A 26,031-nucleotide genomic window follows, 5' to 3' on the forward strand; every position below is an offset into this window, starting at 1 on the left:
CTCGGAGGAGTGGGCGGGCGCGGGCGGCGGCCCGCTGGGGAAGGGGCGCGGGCGGCGGCGCGGCGGCGGGAGGGGCGGGCGAGGGGGCGAGGCCCGCGCGGGGGGGCGGGTGGGGTGACGTCCTCGAGGGACGTGTAGCGCGCGGCCCTCCCCGCCCCTTCCCCCGCCGGGGAAGGAGCGGGGCGCTCTTTTTGAGCGCGAGCAGGAAAATGAGTGATTGCTTAGCCGCTCCCTTGTGTTATGTAATCCGCGCTCGGGCCAATCGTAGATCCCAAGCCTTAGTGCACTGCGGTTAGTTTACAGTCTCCTCCCTCGGCCCCCAAATTTCTTTGGGAGGGCGCCGTGATTTATAAAATGGGATGGGGCAGAGAATGTTTTCTGATGGATATATCCTGCCGCGGTGGGCGCCATGTTTATCCCAGGGACTATTTTCTGGAACCTTAGCACCTACTGAAAAGGAGTGACGTCGTTGATCCACCTGCTCTCTCTCTGTTTTGCGAGTTGTCTTGATTTCGTCTCCCGTCACACGCGGGATTCCCTCAAACTGTTAATAACGCTGGACGTTTCTCTGCTGTCTTGTCTTGGGCATTCTTAGCTCAGAAAAGGGTAGAGCTGAAGAGACTTGTAAGTTATTTAGCCCAGTCTCATTTTCCAGATGGAAATTGAGATACAGTTGTGCTGTCTCAGGGCAGCCGTCTTGTTGCAGACCTTGGCCCAGCCCTCCACATTCTTTTAAGAAGACACCTCCCACCGCAGCTCAAAACCCCACAGAAATGTTTTACTTTCTAAGGAATTTTCCCATTTAGATGAAGGGGAAATGGCGGGGGAGGGGAGAGTTGCTTCTTAGAAATGACATTGAATTTTGAGAGGGAGACCCGTTGCTCTTGGGACTTGTAGTTGAACTCTGAATTCGAGCTTTTCAACACAGTCGTTCTTAACTTAGGGTTGCATAAAAAATGCTTTGGAGATTGCTAAAAGTGCGGTTGTGGGGGCCTCATCCCCAAGTCTCTAGGTGAGATGGGGAGGGGGGTGTCGTCATCTCTACATTTTTAGCCCGCAGTCCTTCATTGAGAATTACTGGTCTAGCATAAAGGTGCTCAAAATAGAATCTTAAAACAGAATTAGATTCGATCTATGCCCTTGATTTCTTTCCCCTTTCCTATATTATGGTTATACCAGCTTTGATGTTGGTATATGTTAAACTCAAGGAACTGACAGGAAGACGACTCTTGGGATGGACAGGATTTTATTAGCGTTTCCACCCTCACCTTGAACCAGTGGTATGTCTAGGAAAGCAGTTCTCAAAGTCTGGTCTGCTGAGCCCTGGAGATTTCCTCAGACCTTTTCAAAGGAGCCGCGAGGTCACAACTATTTACCAAAAAATACCAAGATGCTGTTTATCTTTTTCGCTATTTGCACTGATAATCCTGAAGCAGTGCTGAGTAAAACTACTGCTGGTGCCTTAGCACAAAGCAAGGCAGCTGCAGGAAACCGCTATATTTACTTGAGAATGTTCGTGATGAAGCAGTAAAAATGATTGATTTTATTGAATCTCAGCCCTTGAGTATGTGTCTCTTTACTTTTTAAGAATCTCTGACCAAAAGGGAAGTATGCGTAAAGCGCTTAATGCTGTTTACCAACGTATGATCTTTGTCGTGGGAAAAGCGCTTGTGAGATTGAGTTGTAAGCTTCTCCTTTCGTGGAAGAGCATTTTTGCTGGAAAGAATGACTGGCAAACTAGTTTTTCACACTTGAGTGTTTGGCGGATGTTTTCTTGAAAATAAATTAAATGAGGTTGTCACTTTGAGGGAAACAATTGACTATTTGTTACCAATGATAAGAATTTGAGAGTGAAAATTAGAATTTAAAATTGACATCTCAAGTTTGACAGCTTTCTAGTATTTAAGAGGGTTTTCTTATAACGTCAGTGTTAATGACTGATTTTTTTTATATTGTATAATGAAATGTGTCAACATTTGGAAGATGGGCATAGCTCAGTAAATCTCTATTTTTGAAATGACCAATGCATTACGTTTCAAACTCACCATGGGTAAAAAGATGCCTTCGATATGCAGGATACACCAGTGGATTTTACTGTAACGAACTACGAAAAGTTCATTGATAGGGTTTCAGATTCTGAAATGCGATTATCCTTTAAGAAATTACCATTTGTCGAGTTTTAGTATTTTGTCAGTATATCAGTATGCACAACTATCTGAAAAGGTTTATAGAATATTTCTCCCTTTTTCTGTTATCTTTGTGAGGCCAGGTCCTTGTTATATACTTAACCAAAACAACATAGAGCAACAGACTGAATGCAGAAACAGCTATGAGAATCTGACTGCCTTTATGAAGCTAGATAGACATAAAGGATTTGCAAAAATGTAAAATAACGTTACTCTTCTATTTGGAGAAAAGTAGTAATTTTTAATTGAAAATGTTGTTTATGTTAACATGTAATGACTGTTGTTTTTAAATGTATTGATAAGTATTTAAATTTTTTCTCTTTTAATTTCTAATATGGTAAATATCAAAAGGTATAATCCACATAAATAGAAGTTGTTTGCAGTCCTCAGTAGTTTTAAGAGTATAAAGGGGTCCTGAGATAAAAAAATTTGAGAATCATTGGGTCTGTCCTGTGCTTCTGCTCCTGTGGTCATCCAAATCTGCTCCCATTTAGGAACTTTTTGAGAACTTATAAATGTTAGTTGGAGTTCGTAATGGAAGAGTCAGTGACTTGGGGAAGATTTCTAGAGCAAAAACGCTTGGTTTGAATCCTGGCTGGACTATTTACTAACTGGGGCAAGTTACTTAATCTCTCTAAACCTCCATTTTGACTTCATCTGTAAAATGTAGTACTTAGGGCATATAATTTTGAGAATTCATTGAGATAATGAATGTAAAGTATGGAATAATGCTTGGCCATATCACAGTAAAATAAAATATAGTCCAGATAGTATTTCAGTCTTTATTCACCATATGTGTCTTTTTGTTGGAGGTGGGGATTTGTGATTTAAATTACAAACCCAAGATCTTGTTGGTGCCTTTGTCATAATATCAGTGTGGTAAGACTTTGCTATATTGTTTGGCTTTCTGGTTTGTGATATTAAGCCATGTGCACAAAAACATTTTTACCTATAACTCGGGGGAAGAGAGGGGGAGCGAAATAGACTAGCGTATTGGTAGTATTTGGCAGAGTAAAAGGAAATCCAGAGAGTAGAAATGGAATTTAGACAACGTACAACTGTCAGTGAAGAAAAGCTTTTCTCGGGTGAGGGACTCCTGGAATATTGAGCCCTTTGAAGATAGGAAACTTACTGCTTACTTTAGTTGTTTTAGTCAAGAGCACATAACTAATTTGGGGGTGCTTCTTAGTAGATTTGCTGCCAGATAAGTGGAAAGTATTTTGTGTTTGGGAATATTAGGTTATTAAGACTATTTAAGAAGCTGTTGTGAATATTATATGTGAGGTTCTCCAACAGTTAGGTCCTGGGAGGGACAAAATGGGCCACGCAAAAGACTGGATAAATAAAAGCTTCTTGTTACGGGTTTAACAATAATTAGTTTTATAGCCATATTAAGTGTTCAGCTGTACAGGTTTTCTGGAATTAGTCGTTTTTAAAGCCAAAGGTGAGGTAACTTGAAAGCAAATGCCAGCTGTTTTGAGGATTGTTTCCTCACCCTGGAGCAAGAGAGTGGTATTCTTAAAATGTTTGTTTTTTGAAACATTTTTCCTGTTCCAAGTGTTCTTTTTCTGTTGGTTTATGGGTGGACATGTACTAGCAGTGAAGTGAAAATGTTAGATTCTGAATTCCTCAGTCCTGGAATTTACTTATGGCTATGAAAGAACTAGACAAATTAAAGGAATTCAAAGCTTCAGGAGCCAAATTTGTCTGGAGAGTTTTGGTACAAAACAGATGTTTTCCTAATCTTGTTTGGGATGAAGATAGGTAAACATTTGCTGCCCGTTAAATACCTCAAAAGTGGATTGACAGGTGTATCTGCAAGATTCTTTCTGCTGCTTTTATTTTTATTTATTAATTTTTTAATTATTATTATTTTTTTTTTGAGGAAGATTAGCCCTGAGCTAACATCTGCCAATCCTCCTCTTTTAGCTGAGGAACACTGGCCCTGAGCTAACATCCGTGCCCATCTTCCTCTACTTTATACGTGGGACGCCTGCCACAGCATGGCGTGCTAAGCGGTGCCATGTGCATACCCGGGATCCGAACTGGCAAACCCCGGGCTGCTGAAGTGGAACGTGTGCACTTAACCGCTGCGCCACCGGGCTGGCCCTCTGCTGCTTTTAAATAACATTGTTTGTAAAGAGTCTCTTTGCATCTTGCCTTTTCGATTATGTAGGCTTTTAATGATTAGCTGATTATGTAGGCCCTGAGTATAAAGTAGACTTGATTTGGTTTATTTCCCAGCATTTAAGATACAATCCACTCCTCCCCAGAAAGATATCTGGTACACCCATATTATGGATGGAAAGATCATTGCCAAAGACTTAGACTATGGGCATTGCTAATGGTCCTGTGTGAGCTGCAGTGTTGAGTACAGCTGACCAAGTACACAAAACTCATGTTATGGTACAATTACTACTATAAAATACAGATACCAGGTTACCAAGATGTCAAATATTGGATTGGATTAATGCAAGATGGCAATGTTCATGTTGTCTCACAGTACCTCCTTGGTAGCCTATGTATATCCCACCTTAGATTTATATCTTTTTTTCTATATTATTTAATTATTATGCTACATCTTTAAAAATGTATTTATACAATTTATGTGAAAATTGCTCATAGAAATAAGAACAAGTTAACAGAAAATTCAACCAACAAGACTACCAGTTTGATTTAGTAAATGGCAGAATATCACAACCAAAATATGAGTAGGTAGTTCCCTCCCCTCAACTTTTTTTCTTTTTTCATTTTCTTTTTTTCAATTTCAGCATTATTGAGGTATAATTGACATATGAAATGGTAAGATATTTAAAGAGTACCTCATGGTGACTTCATATACATAGCGTTGTGAAAGGATCCCTCCCATCTAGTTAACACATCCATCACCTCACATACTTATCTTTTTGGCTGGGGCGGGCAGGGGGTGGTGGTGATTAGAACTGCTCTCAGCCGCTTTCAGTTTACGATACAGTGTTATCAACTATAGTCATCGTGTTTTACATTAGATCCTCAGACTTTATCCATCTGATCCCCACCCAAGTTTTTATTAAGAAAATTCCATGCATGTAAATAAAAAGATGAAAAAATACTTCAGGGAGTACCTAGAATGAACCCACCACCTAGACACAATGATTTTTAACATGTTGGTATATTTGATGTCTATAAGAAAACAAAATATTTATGTATTTGCTGAACTGTTTGAAAGACACAGTCATGACATTTCCACTAAATATTTCATGTGTTTGCTGAGAATAAATACATTCTCCACTGTAACTCTAATACCACTATCCTTTCTAAGGAAATTAAAAATAATTCCCCAGTATCATCTAGTATCTAGTCTATATTCAGATGTTTCAATTGTCTCCAAAATGTCATTTATATCTTTTTTATGAAGCAGAATCCAGTAAAGGTTCACATGTTGCATTTTGTTATGTCTTTTTAAAGAGACCATGTTAGTAGTTTTATAGAATGTTCCATATTCTCTATTTGTCTGATTATTTTCTTGTAGAGTGTCCCACCTTCTGGATTTATCCCATTATTTTCTTGTGGTGCTACTTAACTTAGTCTCCTATTGCTGTATTTCCTATGAACTGGAAGTTAAATTTAAATGCTTGGTTTGATTTAAGTTAAACATTATAGTCAATGGCTTTTCTTGTTTTTTTTTTTTTTTAACAAAAGAACAAGCCACACACCAAACAGCTGATGACAGGCAGAGTTTGGATTATTGGCTAACATTTTTCTATTTAAACTTGTTACTGTCATAACCTTTGCTTTTGAGATATAGAGCTACTTCTGTATCTTTAAGTTCAAGCATTACAATAATACTTTGAGAAAGAATACAGAAATAGATTTGCGTCATGTCATTTTGACTCACTGCCCTCTGAGAATAGTATTCGGAAGTTGAAGAGGCAAGAAGACTTGATATATTTAGCAAACCAACCCATAAAGGAATTGTAAAGGAGTCACAACCAGAAATTTTAGAAATGGAGATTAGATTAAAGGACTTTGGGAAATTGTTTTCACAAAAATTACTTACCAGTCAATACTGATAATAACAAATACTGATAGTAACCCTAATTTTAGAGGATTATCATCATGACGCTCCAGTTGTATGAGGAGAAATTATATACTTGGGCAAGTTTCACAGGTAGATGATTATAGGGTAAAACAAACTAGATGTATATTAGTTTTAAAAAATGTTTTTACTATATAAGATGTAATCATTTGAGCAATTCACAGGAACCTGTTCTACTCATCTCTGTTGCAGAGAAGATAAATATTTTAAAAAGAAATGATAATTCTTCATGCGTAGAATGTGGGATGATTTTTTTTTTCATTTTTCCCTTCAGAACATGGATTCAGTTTGATTATGGTTTCTCAATGTTGGCACTCTTTACACTTTGGGCCAGATAAGTCCCTGACTGTCCTGTGCATTGTAGGATGTTTAAGTACCCCAGGCCACTACCCACTAGACAGATGTTAGCACCCCTCCCCAACTCCATCCCTAGTTGTGACTACCAAAAATGTCTCCAGACATTGCTGCATGTCTTCTGGGGGGCAAATTATCTCCCTTTGAGTATCACTGAAAATCCACTGGCATGTGTAAAGATGATGTCCTTTGTGATCTAGGTTTCCCTTTATGTAACCTACCTATAGCTGTTGAACCCAAGGCCCTTCTGCAGGTATGCTGCACAGCATGGGCTCTGCCTGGTATATGTTGGAGAACACTGGGATATGATGAAATTTTTTTAGCTCTATTGGAAATTCTGTTGAAGGTAGAAATGAGCTGTTCATTTGTGAGTCAAAGTGTAACCTTTTCATTTATCTGACCCCCCCCCCCCGCCCCCGCCGTTTGCTTGGAAATAACCTTATTAGCTATGTGCTATGGATAAACATTTTGTTACAAATAGTTGAGAAATTTGTTTGATATCTTTGAGGTGATCTGTCTGTATCTTGGCATTCAAAAAAAGGCAGTCTTTAAAAAAATAGTTACTTGCTAAACATGTCCTGTTTGTTAACCTTTGGTTGTCCTTAAAAATTTTTAACTATATGTGTATTCTGCCACTCGGGAAAATGATCCAGGCATCTTGTTAGGGGAAGGGAAAGGGACTACATACAGGGGGCATAGAGTAGGAATGGAAGAAATGAGAATTGTTTGATAAATACAAGACTGAAACATCTCAAGAATTTGAGGAGAAAATAGGATTTTGTTTTAAGTTTCTAAGACAAATATTATTTGTGGATGTGGAATTTTTCTGCCAGATGACGTAGGGGCAAAATTAAAGATAGCTGACTAATAATGGTTGGGGGTTGATATAGAGATAATTTTATATTTAAAATGAGCGGAAAGCCCCCTAGCATCTAGACTCTGGTCTTGGAATATCATTCCCTCCCAAAAGGAATCAGGGCTCCTTGAAGAAGTGGCTGATTCTGGCTCTTGGGCAGGAACTGTATGAGATGAGCCTGGAACATCTTATCTGTCAGATAGCAAGAACCTTATCAAACACTGTTAAGAGTTGTGTCAGAAGGTCTCAGCAGCCTACTGAAGTAGTTCCCACTGGCCAAAATAGGATGCTTTCAGTATCAATAAAGATAACTGCAGTGGATTACAGCACATCAAATACATTTAAATCTGTGACATAACAGTAAAGAACAAGCTTATTAGTCACTTTGGGGAAATGCCACCAAAACGAATCATTTTGAAAACTGGTAAATAAAAGGAAAAAGAAGCAAGATAGGAAAAATCAAGACTTTTACTATATGAACTGCTCTACTAAGTAACCAAATAGTATTTGTTTGTTTGGTTTTTTTTTAAGATTGGCCCTGAGCTAACATCTGTTGTCAGTCTTTTTTTTTTCCTTCTTCTCCCCAGAGCCCCCAGTACATAGTTGTATATTCTAGTTGTGAGTGCCTCTGGCTGTGCTATGGGGAATGCCGCCTCAGCATGGCCTGATGAGCGGTGTCCTGTGCGTGCCCAGGATCCGAATGGGCGAAACCTGGGCTGCCAAAGCGGAGCATGCAAACTTAACCACTCAGCCATGGGGCCGGCCCCAAATAGTATTTTTTTTAATAGAAATGTTCTATTTAATAAATGAGGAAGGAATGATAGATTTAGAATGACTAGATCTAGGCACGGAGTGTACCTCCTGATGGAGGAGTACATCACCGTTGTGGGTAGTCTTAGGGGGAAAAAAGTTAAACATGTATCTAATCATGCATGTAGATCCACCTATCAATTTCAGGATGTACTGAGGACAGAGGCATATATTAAATGCTATGTGTATGTGATCAACTATATCCAAACTGTAGAAACTACAGGAGGTGACCTGGTTCTTCAACAAATAAATTGCAAGGGGGGAAAAAAGATGAAGGGAGGCCTATAAATTAAAAGAGACTTAAGGGGCCAGCCCAGTGGCGCAGGGGTTAAGTTCGCACTTTGTGCTTCTGCAGCCTGGCGTTCGTCACGTCGGGGTTCACCGGGTTGGATCCCAGGTGTGGACCTCCACACCACTTGTCAAGCCATGCTGTGGCAGGCATACCACATATGAAAAGTAGAGGAAGAGGGGCAGGGGTGTTAGCTCAGGGCCAGTCTTCCTCAGCAAAAAGAGGAGGATTGGCCGCAGATGTTAGCTCAGGGCTAATCTTCCTCAAAAAATTTTTCAAAAAGTTAAATAAATAAATTAAAAAATTACATATTAAAAAAAAGAGAGACTTAAGAAACTTACCAAATAATTATGGCATGTGGACTTTATTTGGATCCTAATTCAAATTAACATTAACATTTATTTGAGAGAATTTGAAATTTGAATGTTCACTAGATACTAAGGGACTATCAATTTTTTAGGCATGTAGTGGTACTATGATTTCTTTTGGTATATAATCTTTTTGTTTTTTATGACGGCTTTATTGAAATATCCACATACTGTAAGATTCACCCTTTAAAGTATACAATTCAGCGAGTTTTAGTATTTTCATGGACTTGTGCGACCATTACCACATTTGACTTTATAACTTTTTCATCATCCTAAAAAGAAACCCCATAGCCACTAGCAGTCGCTCCCCATTCCCCTCTCCTCCTAGCCCCTGGCAAGCACTAGTCTACTTTCTGTCTCTAAGGATTGGCCTATTGTGGGCATTTCCATATAAATGGAATCTCATAATATGCAATTTTTTATGACTGGCTGCTTTCATTTAACATACTAATCTTGTTTTCAAGGTTTATCCATGTTATAGCATATATCAGTACTTCATTCTTTTTCTCTATGTATTTATTTAATTGGGGTAACATTGGTTTATAACGAGTTTCAGGTGTACATCATTATATTTTGACGTCTGTATAGGCTACATCGTATTCACCACCAAAAATCTAGTTGCCAGGTATTTGATCTTTTCAAGTCCTTATTTTTTAGAGCTGCATACTAAAATATTTATGAATATGTTATTACAGATTTGCTTCAAAATAATATGAAGGAGAGGGGATGTAGGTGAATCAAGGTCAGCTTTGAGTTGATAATTTTTGAAGCTGGGTGATGGATGCATGTCTGTTTCTGTATTTCATTAAAATTTGTAACTCATTTTAAAAATAGTGGAAAAGGAGTCACTACAGTCTTGATTCAGAGACTCATAGCTGTGATATGATCAAAGTTTGCCCCTTCACTTGTGTACAGTATGGTTTTCAAATTTACTGCCCATCCAAGTTTTCCCCTTGATGTAGCACTCTGTTCCCTTTGTGCTGGCCTTTGATTTCTGAAATCCACATTTTTACCTGGCAGTATTTTAGAAGAAATGAAAATGTTGCTTAATTTAGTAAGGATTGAATTTCAACGTGTTTGTTTTTTGGTGTGAGAAGTGTTCAAGTCTATGAGTACATTTATCTTTTATAACAAAATAGGGAAGAGAGAAAATAATTCCAGGTTTTTTCCTTCCTTGTGAGAAATCAAGTTAAAGGTTTGGTGTGGAAAGAGGTTAAACATGAGTAGAATGATAGTTTGGGAAGATCTGTACATTTTAGTACTGCATATTTAGCAATTCCTGTCGTCTTTGATCAGAAATAGTTGAAAGGTGACTGTATGCCATGGATGACTTGAAAGACAGCACAGAGAATGGTGGGGTTTCTTTCTTGAACATTTTGGTAAAAACAGTAAATATAGCATTTTTTCATATTAGTGAAGACTTCTTTTTGATAACTGGGAAACTACAAGAAGGATGCTAAATTTTTATTTTTCGTTTTTAAAATTTGGGAAATGCTTAATTTAGGTTGATGTATCTATTGTGGCATGGCCCTTGCTTTCAGCAGAGTTAATTTTTTGGCCCTGAGCTATAGATCAGAATGTAAAATTAGTGATCACATTCTGAGATAACAGAGTCTGGGTCAGAATTGAGGACTAACTGAAAAATTTTATTTCACTGTCTTTCAGAGGTGTTTTGGGTGCAAGCCTGTAAAATATGCTCAGTCAGCAGATGTCTTATTTTCTGGGTTGACAAGCCTTAGTGGTTAACTCCATCTTCTATGCTATAAAAAACTTGAAAAATGTTTTCTAAGTTGAATTTTGTTTTCATTTTGAATCTTTTGATTTACATTGGTTGTCTTGGCAGAGCGTATACCTGAGGAGTTATTTTTCTTTCTCTTTTCTTAAAAAGTAGGTAACAAACATCCTTCTTTGCCATCTTTTCACATCTACCCTTCCCGCTCTGGTTCTTAAGAGTACCTTTTTCATGGAAGGAATAACATGATTTGACTTTGGTCAGAAAGAAGAAACTTTCAATATTGTTATTAAAATTAATGTTTCACAACGTAAAACATAAACTCACTTTCTTAAGGTAGTTTAAATAGTTGAGGTAAATGATGAGCCTTCTGGATTTGCTATTAAAATACCCACAGGCATAGCATTGGAAACCAGTTTGCATTCAGATAGCTTTACTTATTCAGAAGGAGAATTTTCTACAGATTGCTCAGCATATGCGTGGAGAGTTTGCTTGCAGCTGGTCAGAGCTGAAAGAAGGCCCTTGGAAACCATCTGTAGAGGTTATCATCCACAGTTTATGTTCATTCTGCTGGGTGTTTGATATTTATGCATTAATTATCTGTTAGCTGTGGGCTCTAAGAAAGTTATGCAGCAAAGAACAATCGTATAAAATTAATAAGTTAGAAGAAAAAGCTATTTGGAATGTTACCTTTTTCAGTGGAACTAGACTGGAAAATCCAGAAGTGTGTGTTGCGTAGTCTTGTCTCAAAGAATGCCTGTGATATGGATTTGGCTTCTTTTTGATTCAGTTTCTGGCTAGCATTGTCTTTTGTATATATATATTAGATATGAAATTAAGAAAATGTAAGTTGATATCTTAGATCTTTTTCTTACCTTGCTCATAACTTTCCCCTTTGTGGTTTTGGTTTGGGAAGACGGATAATTAAAATAGGACATTAGAGACCAATTAGAAGCAAGTTAAGCACTTTACCCATTAAAACTGTGGGCACTTGGCTATAGGTAACTCACTGGGGCATTGCTAGGATATTTTAAATTTTCAAGGGGACAATGCCATCTGTTGGGCACCTCCCAAAGTAATATTATCAAATTGTATGTACCTAATTAAGCAGAACAGTTAGTTAGGTTGGTTGTTTTGTTTTGTTTTTGGCTTGGAGGTGAGGTGAAAAAATTTCTGGGATACTAAGAGCACTGAGAACCTGTGCGTTAAAGGCTTTGTCTGAGCATTGAGCAGTAATGCTACTTCCCTTCCAAGACAGGTTGACCTTTAGTCAACTAATATTGGAGGGCAGAATAGCTAGAAATAGCTCTTTGTTTGCGCTGCAAAGATGTAGGCTTTGTTTTTTAAAAGTAGCATGTAAGTTTAGGCAATGTTTTCAAATTAAAGGCTGACTCCAAAATCATGGTGGAGTACAAGGTAGTAGTAGGGCCAGGACTAGAGTGTGACAAGGGAGGTTCTCATCTTGGGTGCAAAATTTAAGGGATTGTAAAAAGGTTCAGTAATCAAGATACATAGTATTTTATAGTATTTTAGTGTATAATTTTAAAAAGATCAATATTAATGCAAAAAACTTCAAAATGAACAAAATATCAATTTTAAAGAAAGACAGGATCTGACCCTGCACTTGGATGATTAGTCTAATCCCAGTGCTAGGTGTTATAGATTAAATTTCTATAATCCTAATTATTAAATAACTTGCTGTGGACTCTTCCACAATAATTTTTTTTTCAAGAATAAAAGTTATAATTCTGTAACCTTGAAATTGGGGAGAGGTTAGGGGAAATGGTAGAGGGAGAACAAGGGAGTGGGTCACCAATAGATTCGAGAATCTGACACTCTATTTTGTGTAAAACTCTGTCTCCCATTGTGAGGTCAGTATTATTTAATCTTTTTTCTTGTAGCATGGCGGACACCGACCTGTTTATGGAATGTGAGGAGGAGGAGCTGGAGCCATGGCAGAAAATCAGTGATGTCATTGAGGATTCTGTAGTTGAAGATTATAATTCAGTGGATAAAACTACTACAGGTAACAGAAATTCTTTTAATCTAAGCTTGTTGTTTAAATTGACTCAGCTGAATGGCGTTTTTGTTGAGAAAGTGTGAGGTGGAGAAAGAATCCAGAGATGCCTCCTGTGGCACTGGTGCTACCTTTTTTTCCCATGCCGAAGACTGTAAATGCCTCAGTTTCCTTATAGATAAACCTAGAAGCACTATAGTTAATTCATTTAAAACATTGAGAGTTGGGTTAACCAGTGTTTATCAAACATCTAGCAATCCTCTTAGCAAATGATGTGTGGATGAGAATACAAAGTGGTGGTGGTCATTTACGTACCCAGTCAAAAACAGGTTCCCGTAGTCTTGTTTTTTTTTCTTTGTTTGTTTTACTTGAACTTGGATTCCTTTGTGAGTTGAGGAGAATTTGCTTTGTGTTTGCCTTCATGGACAGTTTACAAACTTAGGCTTGTTAGCTTCTCTTTCAAAAAAGTGATGTTGCAGGGTCAAATTCTAGATCACCCTGAATTTAGAAAGTGAATAGTAGTTCTTTTCTCCCCTAAATTGTATCTGTTGCTCTCTTTATTTTTATCTTCCCTACCTTGAGATCTGAAAATGGCATTAGTTTGGACTGAAATAGGACACAGTCAAGGGTCTTGTGGATGGCTTGCTATGCATGGTTCTGAATACCAGTAGTGGTGATAATAAATAAACCTTTGAGTCTAGAGGTTTGCTTGTGCTATATAAGCAAAACATTAAAATCCCGGTTCAGTGAGCTTGTGATCTAACTTAACCAGGAAATGTGAGACAAAGAAGAAGGCATGGTGTCTCATTGGTGGAGTGAGGGACAAGTAGGAGGAAAAATCAGATGAACAGTTGGATTTACAAATAAAGCAGGAAACTTTTTGGCTGTAGAGGCCTACAGCAAGATGAAAAGGGAGGATTAGGACAGTATCCGTTAGTGTCATCTGTCCCTGTCTCCGAGTGACTGTGCCTCCCCTTCCCCACAGTTTCTGTGAGCCAGCAGCCAGTCTCGGCTCCAGTGCCCATCGCTGCCCATGCTTCTGTTGCTGGGCACCTCTCTACATCCACCACCGTTAGTAGCAGCGGGGCACAGAACAGCGACAGTACAAAGAAGACTCTTGTCACACTAATTGCCAACAACAATGGTAAGTGGGATTATTGGGAAATTCTTCCTGGGCTAGAGGGGTGAGAGAATAAAAAAGGTTTTAGGAATAGCTGTACCTGTTTAGTTTTAGGTACTGATGCGGTTCTGCTAGTTGGAGTGAATTTAGTAATGATTCTCTGATATGGAAGTGATTCAGTAGGTGGTGCTGTTCCTTCTGAGTTAGTGCTGAACTTATGCTGGTATTTCAAGTCAGAGGGCAGCTGATTCTTGCTGCTGATAATTTCTAGGAGAGAAAATATAAACCCCAAATTGCTAACTTACAGAGATCTGGGGTTTTTTTGTTTGATTGTTTTTGTTTTTTTGATTAGAAGAGCCCCACTAGTTTGGTAAGAATTCTCCCAGGGCAGGTTTGTTTTCTAGTTTCTCTGGCAGATTCATTTGGTTATTTGTTGCTGGGTATGGAAGATAGGATAGAGTTGTTGTCTACCTGAAGGAAATGGTGAAAGAGTAGTGTTTTTAGTGCATATATTGACTAGAGAGTCTATATAGTATTGGTTTCTATTTCATTTTGATGACTGTGTTATACTCTGAAGATGAGTTATTGGCAAGTTATGTCTCAAGATTCATAACTAAAATAAGCACTTTCATAGAATCATTGCGTTGCTGCAAAGGACTTATTTTTAATTATTCTATTTCTTTTAAAAATATATCTTTATTAATACAAGAGTAATATGTGCACTGTAGAAAAAGTAGACAGTAAAAATAAGTAAAAGGAAGGAAAAAAAATTTTAACCGTAGTCCCACTACCTGGAGATAACTATTTGCAGCTCTTATCACATACATATGTGTACTTTTATACTTCTATATGCTATCTGTAGTGTTTACTTTTTAGAAAAATGGATCATACAGACTCTACATTATGCCTTGCCAGCTTTTTTCCCTTAATATGTAGTGAATATTTCTCATTTTAGTAAATATTTTTCTGTAACATCTTTGATGACTATTTCCCATTGTTTGGTTAACTATTACTAACAATAGGTTGTAGAGGGGTATATTGCTACGTTAAAGAGCTACTGTGAACATCTCTGTCTCTATATCTTTTCTCACATCCTTAGTTCTGAGAATACATTTCTAATGTCAAATTGTTGGATCAAAGGTCATCACAATTTTTAAGGATTTTGATTGATGTTTTTCCTGGATTGGACATGTGGAAGTGTTGTATCAGTTTATATTTCCGTTAGAAGTACATAAGGTGTTCTTATTTTTGGATATAGCCATTTACTCCTCTATTGTTGGACATTTATTACAATCTCAAGTTTTTTTTTTATTACAGACAGTGCTATGGTGAGCATTCTCAGGCATTCTATCTGTGCCCACGGTGTAGCATATCTGCAGTAGAAAGTGAGATTTCTGGGTCAGGCATTTAAAATTTGATAGACAGTGTCATTTTGCCCTAAAAGATTGCTGTAAATAAGTACCCACCACAGCTCTTTTACCATATTGTTGCCAACTTCAGGTATTATCAAACTGAAATCTTTGTAATTTCCACAGGTTCTTTTTTCAATCTTTGGTTACTGAAAATATGGTTTTTATCACATGGAAAATCCTTAGAATTTTTTAAAACTTTAATAAATAGAGACCTTTGTATATATAAAGATGAGGAACAACTATCTAGAGAATTCTTTCATTTTACAGATGTGGAAATCAATGCCTAGAGAGTCTAAATAATGTGCTTAAGGGCAAATAGTTGATAAGTGACTAAACTGGATTTGAATTATCTAGACTTCAAAGCTTGTGGCCTTTCCACTGTATTATATTGCTTTCCTGTGTTTCTCTTAAAATAATCTGTCAAACTGCTGTTAGAGACCAGTTTAGCTAAATTTTTCTTTAATCCCAGGATTCCAAAGCCCATGATGAGCATCTCATGACACACTTTCCTGGTTCCCTTGACTCCGTGAATGGACCTTTGATTCCTAGGTGGGGCTTGTGTACAAATTTTTTAAAAAGTGTATAAATTGTGGGGCCAACCTAGTGGTGTAGTAGTTAAGTTCGTGTGCTCTGCTTCGGTGGCCTGGGGTTCGTGGGTTCAGATTCTGGGTGTGGACCTACACAACACTCATGAAGCCATGCTGTGACAGGCGCCCCACATAGAAAAGAGAGGAAGATTGGCAACAGATGTGAGCTCAGGGCCAGTCTTCTCACCAAAAAAAAATATATATATATATTTTAATATATGTATAAATTAATATATATCAATTTACTTATCTATATATAAATATAGATAAGTAAATTAATTTTATTTACTTCAGAAACCTCTAGTAATCAAATTAAAATGTTAACCCATGTTGATGGTTAAAAAAGAAATGGCTATAGGCTAGTAACCACAGTTATATATGTCTTGTGGGTTCTTCCAAAAAATTTTCATGCATAGATAAACACATTAATAGATCCAATTTGTCTGGCCCTTTTTTTTTTTTGTATGATACATACAATTCTGTAACATTTTTATCAGATACTCTTGAAATGCTAGCCTAGGCGTAGGGATGAGACTTCAGAATAGAGTGAATAAAAACTGTTCTCTCTTACAACCTAGTTCCCCCATAAGCCTTCAGTTTAATTGTATTAGTATATTGTCTGCTTATTACATTAACAACATAGCAAGGGAGAATAACTTTTAAGCACTTTAGTGTTATTTCACTTAGTGTACTAGATTCTTTAGAAAGTTGAAAAGTTGTCTTTTTTTCCTACACCTCACTCTCCTTTTAGACCAGTTTTAAAATTAGTCTGGCTCTTGGTTACCAATAGCAGTCTCCTCCAATAATTAGATTTTAAAAGACTGTGCTTTTTTGGGCATTGATTTGGGTTTTATCATTTACTTGTTTCTCTTATTTTCCTTGCCCCCTCTACATAAAAAGCATTTCCTTGACTCTTGATTTTAAGGAACATTTTTATATATGTAGGAGGGAGGCCAGGGGTTGTGAAAGAGCAGAAGCATACTAATAGTATTTACAATGGTTTAGTGCTATGCTGGGTGGTGGATTTATCCACAAGCTCCACAAGAGTGTTTGTTTTTATCATATTTTATAACTTAAATGTATGTAGCATCTTATATGAATCAAATGTTAAACTATAATTAAGATAAACATTATCTTAAAGGGATGAATGGGATGAGAGGAGGGAGCATGGACACAATTTTGTCCCGTACTCTAAAATACCTCTTGTTCCATGGAGACTGATAGTTGGTTAAAAAAAAAAAAATAATAATCCTTTCCTATTCAATGGGGAAAGAATACTTTTTTCAACAAATGACACTGGGACAACTGGATACTTTTTCCACATGGAAAAGAATGAAGTGGCACCCCACCTCATACCATTTACAAACATTAACTCTAAATGGTCAAAGACCTAAATGTAAGAGCTAAAACTGTAAAACTTTTACAAGTAAATATGGGTGTAAAGCTTTATAACCTTGATTTAAGGAATGGTTTCTTAGGACACCAAAAGCACCAAAGCCACAGAAAAATAGATAAATTGGACTTTATAAAAATTAAAACCTTTTGGACGTCACCATCATGGCGGAGTGAGCTTGCCCGGGACTCTCTCCCCTCCAACATACAACAAAAATGAGCAACCATATTCCAACAGAAAATACCCTAAAAGCACAAAAATCCTCAGAGAGTCACGGCAGCCACACGATGGATGGCGGAGAGGCTGGAGCACTCCCTTGGAGGAGCTGGAACAGGCTAAGAGAGATCTTCACTCCCTCCCCTAAAGACTGGGATCACTGCTGCAGGAGGGTCCGTGAGGGAGGGAGTCAGGGAGGGGTCTCGCATCCACGGGGTCGCCAGGACTCCCAGGGCCCTTGCAGCCTAGAGGGATGCCCTCTAATGGGGCAAAGGCTTTCGTGCAGGGGTGATCTCATCAAGCCAAGACCCCAGGAGACCAGACAGCTAGAGCTGATCGGAAACCTGGGTCTGCGCAAAAGAGAAACTGCCCCTCCCCCGACCCACACGGTGCCATCTTGGCTGAAGGCGTAGGGCTCAGAATACGCAGCTCTCGACCCCTGTCCAGTGGTGAGAGGCTGTAACTGCAACCGAATAATATCACAATGGGAAAGACCCGTCCTTCCAGCATCGGGCAATTCATCAAATCTCCAGACTAGAGAGAAAACAAGCACCCAGAATTCAGTCCTGAGGACACAGAAATAAGTAAACTGAAAGACAATGAATTCAAAATAGCTATCGTCAAAAAACTCAGTGAGGTAAAAGAGAATATAGGTAAACAATTCAACGAGTTCAGGAGCTACTTCACAAAAGAGATTGAAACTATAAAGAAGACTCAATCAGAAATATTAGAGATGAAAGACACAGTGGAAGAGATAAAATAGGGATTCCCTGAATGCTCACGTGGACACCATAGAGGAGCAAATCATCATAATCGAAGATAGACATGTTGAAATGCTCCAGATAGAGGAGGAAAGAGAACTGAGACTAAAAAGAAATGAAGGAAGTCTCTGAGAAATATCTGACTCAGTGAGGAAATGCAACATAAGAATTCTAGGTATTCAAGAAGGTGAAGAGAAAGAGAATGGAGCAGAAAGCGTGCTCAAAGAAATAATAGCAGAGAACTTCCCAAATCTAGGGTATGAGCGAGAAATGTGTGTGGAGGAAGCTTTCAGATCTCCTAGATTTGTCAATGTGAAAAGACCTACTGCAAGGCATATAGTAGTGAAACTGTCAAAAATGAATGACAAAGAAAGAATACTCAGGGCAGCAAGGCAGGAGAAAATAACTTACAAAGGAACCCCTATCAGACTTTCAGCGGATTACTGTGCAGAAACCTTACAAGCTAGGAGAGAATGGAATGACATATTCAAAACTTTAAAGGATAAAAATCTTCAGCCAAGAATACTCTATCCAGCAAAAATGTCCTTTGGATATGAGAGAGAAATTAAATCTTTCCCAGACAAACAAAAGCTAAGGGACTTTGTAGCCACGAGAGACACCCCCTATCTCCCCCCCAACGCCCAGCTACAAGAAATCCTCAAGAAGGCCCTTATACCTGAAAAAAGAGAGAAAGGGGTCACAAAACAGAGTAAGGAGACCAATAGATAGACAGAATCAGAGTAGGACAGCAAATATTCAACTATAGTATTAGGCTAAAGGGAAGGAAAACACCAAAAACAAGACAATCTTGTCACTTTAACCATAAACTCACAACACAAGTTGGAATAAGATATGAGAATAATAACTTAGGAGGGGAGGAGGAAAGTGACTGAATCAGTTTAGACTAAGGAAGTAAGAGGCCATCAGAAAATGGACTATGTTATGCACCAGATTCTGAATACCAAACTTCAGGGTAGCCACTAAACTAAAAAGCAGAACAGAGACACAAAAAATAAATAAGGAAAAAGCAAACACAGCATAAAAAACTGCGTAATTCAATGGGTATACCAAAACACACAGGAAAAGAAACAAAGGAAATGCAGGAAAACTGGAAAATGAATGATATAATGACAGCATTAATCCCTCATACATCAATAATCACCCTCAATGTAAACGGATTGAACTCTCCAATAAAAAGACACAGAGTGGCAAGATGGATTAAAGAACAAGATCCAGCAATTTGTTGCCTTCAGGAAAGACATCTCAGCTCCAATGACAAATATAGGCTCAGAGTGAAGGGGTGGAAGACGATACTCCAAGCTAATGGCAAGTGAAAGAAAGAAGGTGTCACAATACTTATATCAGACAAAGTAGACTTCAAGATAAGGCAGGTAAAGAGAGACAAAGAAGGGCCAACATATAATGATCAAAGGGACACTCCATCAAGTAGAAATAATGCTTGGAAATAACTGTGCACCCAACACAGGAACACCAAAGTTCATAAAGCAACTATTAACAAACCTAAAAGAAGATAGCAAAAATAACACAATAATAGTAGGAGACCTCAACACCCAACCCACGTCATTGGACAGATCTTCCAGACAGAAAATCAACAAGGAAACAGTGGAATTAAATGAAAAGCTAAAACAGTTGGACTTAATAGACATATATAGAACTCTTCATCCAAAAAGAGCAGAATACAGATTCTTCTGAAGTGCGTACAGAACATTCTCAAGGATAGCCCATATGTTGGGAAACAAGGCAAGCCTCTCTAAATTTAAAAAAATTGAAATAATAACAAGCATCTTATCTGATCATAATGCTTTAAAGCTGGAAATTAATTACAAGAAAAAAACTGAGAAAGGGACAACGATTTAGAGACAAAACAATATGCTATTGAACAAGCACTGGATCATTGAAGAAATTAAAGAAGAAATCAAAAAATATCTGGAGAAAAATGAAAATGATAACATGCCATACCAACTCATACGGGATGCAGCAAAAGCTGTATTAAGAGGGAAATTCATCTCAATACAGGCACACCATAACAAACGAAAAATCCCAAATAAGCAATCTCAAATTACACCTAACTGAATTAGAAAAAGAAGAGCAAACAAAGCCCAAAGTCAGCAGAAGGAGAGAAATAATAAAAATCAGAGCAGAAATAAATGCTATTGAAACACAAAAGGCAGTAGAAGGGATCAGAGAAACAAAGAGCTGGTTCTTTGAGAAGATAAATAAAATCGACAAACCCCTAGCCAAACTTACAAAGAAAAAGAGAGAGAAAGCTCAAATAAACAAAATCAGAAATGAAAGAGGAGAAATGACAAGAGACTCCACAAAAATACAACAGATTATAAGAGAATATTACGAAAAACTCTATGCCAACAAAATGGATAACCTAGAGGAAATGGATACATTCATAGACTCTTACAACCTCCCAAAGCTGAGTCAAGAAGAAACAGGCAATCTGAACAGAACAGTCCACAAGGAAAGAGATTGAAACAGCAATCAAAAGCATCCCAAAGAATAAAACCCCAAGGCCAGACAGCTACCCCGGGGAATTGTACTAAACTTTCAGAGAGGATTTAATACCTATCCTTTTCAAGCTATTCCAAAAAATTAGGGAGGATGGAACACTTCCTAACACATTCTATGTGGCCAACATCACTCTGATACTAAAGCCTGACGAGGACAGCACAAAAAAGGAGAACTATAGGCCAATATCACTGATGAACATAGATGCAAAAATTCTCAAAATTTTGGCAGCCCAAATTCAGCAATACATCAAAAGGATCATACATCACGATCAAGTGGGATTCATACCAGGGACACAGGGATGGTTCAGCATCTGCAAATCAATCAACATGATACACCGCATCAACAAACTGAGAAATAAAAACCACATGATCATCTCAATAGATGCAGAGAAAACATTTGACAAGATCCAACAGCCATTTATGATAAAAACTTCTAACAAAATGGGGATAGAAGGAAATTACCTCAACATAATAAAGGCCATATATGACAGACCCACAGCCAACATCATACTCGATGGGCAAAAACTGAGCGCCATCCCCCTGAGAATAGGAACGAGACAAGGATGCCCACTATCACCACTCTTATTCAACATAGTACTGGAGGTTTTGGCCAGAGAAATTAGGCAAGAGAAAGGAATAAGAGGAATCCAAACAGGGAGTGAAGAAGTGAAACACTTTTTTTTTTTTGGAGGAAGATTAGCCCTCAGCTAACTACTGCCAGTCCTCCTCTTTTTGCTGAGGAAGCCTGGCTCTGAGCTAACATCCGTGCCCATCTTCCTCTAGTTTATACGTGGGACGCCTACCACAGCATGGCTGCCAAGCACTGCCATGTCCGCACCCGGGATCCGAACCAGCGAACCCCGGGCCGCCGAGAAGCGGAACGTGCGAACTTAACCGCTGCGCCACCGGGCCGGCCCCCAAGAAGTGAAACTCTTGCTGTTTGCAGATGACATGATCTTATATGTGGAAAACCCCAAAAAGTCCATTGGAAAACTAATATAAATAATTAACAACTACAGTAAAGTTGCGGGGTACAGAGTCAACTTACAAAAATCAGTTGCTTTTCTCTACTCTAACAAAGAACTTACAGAAAGAGAATTCAAAAACATAATTCCGTTTGCATTTGCAACTAAAAAAATAAAGTACCTAGGAATAAATTTAACCAAGGAGGTGAAGGACTTATACAAAGAAAACTGTAAGACATTACTTAGAGAAATTGATAATGACTTAAAGAGATGGAAAGAGATTCCTTGCTCATGGATTAGAAGAATAAACATGGTTAAAACGTCCATACTACCCAAAGCAATCTACAGATTCAATGCAATCCGCGTCAGAATCCCAATGACATTCTTCACAAAAATAGAGCAAAGAATACTAAAATTCATATGAGGCAATCAAAGACCCTGAATTGCTAAGGCAATCCTGAAGAAAAAGAACAAAGCTGGAGGTATCACAATCTCTGACTTCAAAATGTACCTCAAAGCCATAGTGAGCAAAATGGCATGGTACTGGTACAAAAACAGGCAGATAGATCAGTGGAACAGAACTGAAAGCCCAGAAATAAAACCACAAATCTACAGTCAGCTAATCTTCGACAGAGGTGCCAAGAACATGCAATGGAGAAAAGATAGTCTCTTCGATAAATGATGTTGGGAAAACTGGACAGCCACATGCAAAAGAATGAAGGTAGACCACTGTCTCACACCATACACAAAAATAAACTCAAAATGGATCAAAGACTTGAAGATATGTCCTGAAACTATAAAACTCCTGGAAGATAATATTGGTAGTACACTCTTTGACATTGATCTATAAAGGATCTTTTCAAATACCGTTTCCTCTCTGACAAGGGAAACAAAAGGAAAAATAAACACATGGGAATTCATCAGACTAAAGAGCTTCTCTAACGCAAAAGAAACTAGGATCAAAGCAAAGACACACCCCACCAATTGGGAGAAAATATTTGCAAATCATATATCTGACAAGGGGTTAATCTCCATAATATATAAGGAACTCACACAAATGAACAATAAAAATGCAAACAACCTGATCAAAAAGTGGGCAGAGGAGATGAACAGACATTTTTCCAAAGAAGATATACAGATGGCCAATAAACACATGAACAGATGTTCAACGTCACTAATCACCAGGGAAAGGCAAATCAAAACTACACCAAGATAACACCTTATGCCTGTTAAAATGGCTATAATCACTAAGACTAAAAATAACAAATGTTGGAGAGGGTGTGGAGAGAAGGAACCCTCATACACTGCTGGTGGGAATGCAAACTGATGCAACCACTATGGAAAACAGTGTGGAGATTCCTCAAAAAACTAAAAATAAACCTACCGTATGACCCAGCTATCCCACTGCTGTGTATCTACCCAAACAATTTCAAATCAACAATCCAAAGTAACATGTGCACCCCTATGTTCATTACAGCATTATTTGCAATAGCCAAGACATGGAAGCAACCCAAGTGCCCATCGACCAATGACTGGATAAAGAAGATGTGGTGTATATATATACACAATGGAATACTGCTCAGCCAGAAAAAAAGACAAATTCATCCCATTTGCAATAACGTGGAAGGACCTAGAGGGAATTATGCTAAACAAAATAAGCCAGTCTGAGAAAGACAAACACCAGATAATTTCACTCATGTGGAATATAGACAAGTACTGGGACAAAGAAAACACTTCAGTAATTACCAGGGGAAGGGAGTTGGGGGGGGGGGGGGGGACAGGGGGTGAAGGGGAACACTTATATGGTGACAGTCAAGAAATAATGTACAACTTAAATCTCACATAGATGTAAACTATTATGAACTCAATTTTAAAAAAAGCTGATACAAAATTAGAATTTGGTTAACTCTATCTTAAAAGGAAAAAAAAATTAAAACCTTTTATGCTTCAAAGGGCACACTCAAGAAAGTGAAAACATAATCCATAGAATGGGAGAGAAATTTTGTAAATAATATATCTGATAAGGGACATGTATCTAGAATATATAAAGAACTATTACAATCCAAGAATAAAAAGATAATCCAATTTTTAAAATGGGCAAAGAATCTGAATAGACATTTCTCCAAAGAAGATATATAAATGACCAATAAGCACATGAAAAGATGCTCAGCATCATTAGTCATTAAGGAAATGCACATCAAAACCACATTGTGGTACTATTTTACGCCTTCTAGGGTGGCTATCATCAAAAAGACGGACAATAACAAGTGTTGGTGAGAATGTGGAGAAACTGGAATTGTGGTGAGAATGTACAATGGTGTGGCCACTTTGGAAAGTAGTTTTGGCAGTTTCTCAAAAAGTTAAACATAGAGTTATCATATGACCCAGCAATTCTACTCCTAGCTAGCTGTATGCCGGAGCAAATTGAAAACATATATGTACACAAAATCTCGTGCACAGATGTTCATAGCAGCATTATTCATTGTAGCCCAAAAGTGGAAACAACCTAAGCTGTTGAATGGATAAACAAAATGTGGTGTATCCATACAGTGGAATATTATTGGGCCATAAAAATGAATAGAGTACTAATATATGCTACAACATGAATGAACTTGGAAAACATAATGCTAAGTGAAAGAAGTCAGACACAACAGGCCACATATTGTATGTGACTCCATTTATATGAAATGTCCAGAATAGGCAAATCCATAGAGACAGAAAATAGATTAGTGATTTCCAGGGCTAGGAGAGAGGAGAATGGAGAATAACTGCTAATGGTACAAGGTTTCTTTTTGGGGTGATGAAAATGTTCTGGAATTAGATAGTGGTGATAGTTGCGCAAAAGCTTATGAATATACTAAAGACCTCTGAATTATGCACTTTAAATTGTTGATATATATGGTGTGTAATTATCTCAATAAAGCTTTTAGTTTTTTTAAAGAAAGTGTCTAGAATAAAATTTGGGGACATTTTTACTGTTCTTTTTGCTGTTCTTCAGAATCTGTCGCTTGGCATTTAATAATTATTCCTATAGTTCTAACTGATCATATGTTCTGGTAAGAAACATTGTGAAGTGAAATAAACCACTGCTTAATTGAGTTGTGGATGATATGAATTTAACATTATAAATTTCTTACTGTGTACAACTGATTATCATTTTGAACTCCTGTTTAGCCCATTTCAACTCCATTAGCCCTCTTATCTCTGGGTTTAAAGGCTGTGTAAGCAAACTTAAAAGAACGAAGGACAAAATCAAGACCTTCAGATTTGTAAAACAAGCAGAACCTATAGCAAGAGAAGCTGCTGAATCTCCTTCCCTTATTTAATCAGTTTATGGCTGTGGTACCTAGTTTATTTGAGCAAACTTAGAGGCAGGAGATTGGTTGGATAATTCTTTCAAAGGCTTCTTTAAGCCTTAAGATTCTGATTGCCTCTTTCATCCTTTGGAAAAGAACTTTGTAAGACCTTTGAATTGTCAGAATTTCTTTGAGGAAAGACTTAATGCAGAAATCATTACACATAATTCATTAGAAACAATTAAAAATAATAAATGAATAGTTATACTTTAATTTACCCATTGTGACTTGCCGTATGCTGCCTTTTGCTTTCAGTTGAATTGTGACCCTAATCTGGCCTTAGAAACCCAGATTTTTTGTTTGCACTGTATTTTTGAAAACGTCCTAAAAATCCACCAAGATTCAGATATGACCCTGATGTCAGAGAGAATATTTGCAGGAAATGTTTGTGTTAACGTTCTTTATAATAGAAGAGTATGTACAGATTTCATGGGAACATGGTCTATCTTTTGAGACTTGCTACTGCTGGTTGATTTCACATAAATGCAAAAAAATTTCCATCCTTCTCTTCCTATATGTAGTTGGGATGTTGAGTCAGTGATTATCTTAAGAATTTTTAGGCTTAGATAAATAACAGATAATTCATTTTCTTTTACCCTAGCGGTTAAAATAATGACTAGAAAATAATGTTTTTGCTTAGTCAGTATTTTTCAACCATAAATTCCAAAGGGATAAAAAGAAATTGATGGGGAACCTATAGATTAAAAGAAACTTAAGAAATGTGTCCATTAGTTAAACTTCGTGAACCCTTTTGTAACCTGACTCAAATAGATTCACAGATAGTTGGCTCCAGCCAGTGGCACAGTGGTTAATATCGCACGTTCTGCTTCGGAGGCCTGGGATTTGCTGGTTTGCATCCTGGGTGCTGACCTACGTACCACTTATCAAGCCATGCTGTGGCAGGCGTCCCACATATAGAGGAAGAAGGGCATGGATGTTAGCTCAGGGCCAGTCTTCTTCAGCAAAAAGAGAAAGATTGGTGTCAGATGTT

The 26,031-nt window shown here is 37.7% G+C and overlaps 1 protein-coding gene across 8 annotated transcripts in view; it reads left to right on the forward strand.

The window, feature by feature from the left end:
- POGZ (pogo transposable element derived with ZNF domain) overlaps window positions 1-26,031 on the forward strand; it is a 49,553-nt gene that overhangs the window by 780 nt on the left and 22,742 nt on the right. For 3 of the 8 annotated variants that reach the window (XM_046680939.1, XM_046680943.1, XM_046680946.1), the window contains exons 2-3: window positions 12,575-12,699; window positions 13,676-13,834. In XM_046680939.1, the coding sequence (XP_046536895.1) occupies window positions 12,576-12,699; window positions 13,676-13,834 (283 nt within the window). In that variant the 5' untranslated portion in view covers window position 12,575. The other 5 variants (XM_046680944.1, XM_046680945.1, XM_046680947.1 and 2 more) reach the window with 3 other exon arrangements.

Source organism: Equus quagga, chromosome 13 (assembly GCF_021613505.1).
Source record: "Equus quagga isolate Etosha38 chromosome 13, UCLA_HA_Equagga_1.0, whole genome shotgun sequence".
In the NCBI taxonomy this organism is placed as follows: Eukaryota; Metazoa; Chordata; class Mammalia; order Perissodactyla; family Equidae; genus Equus; species Equus quagga.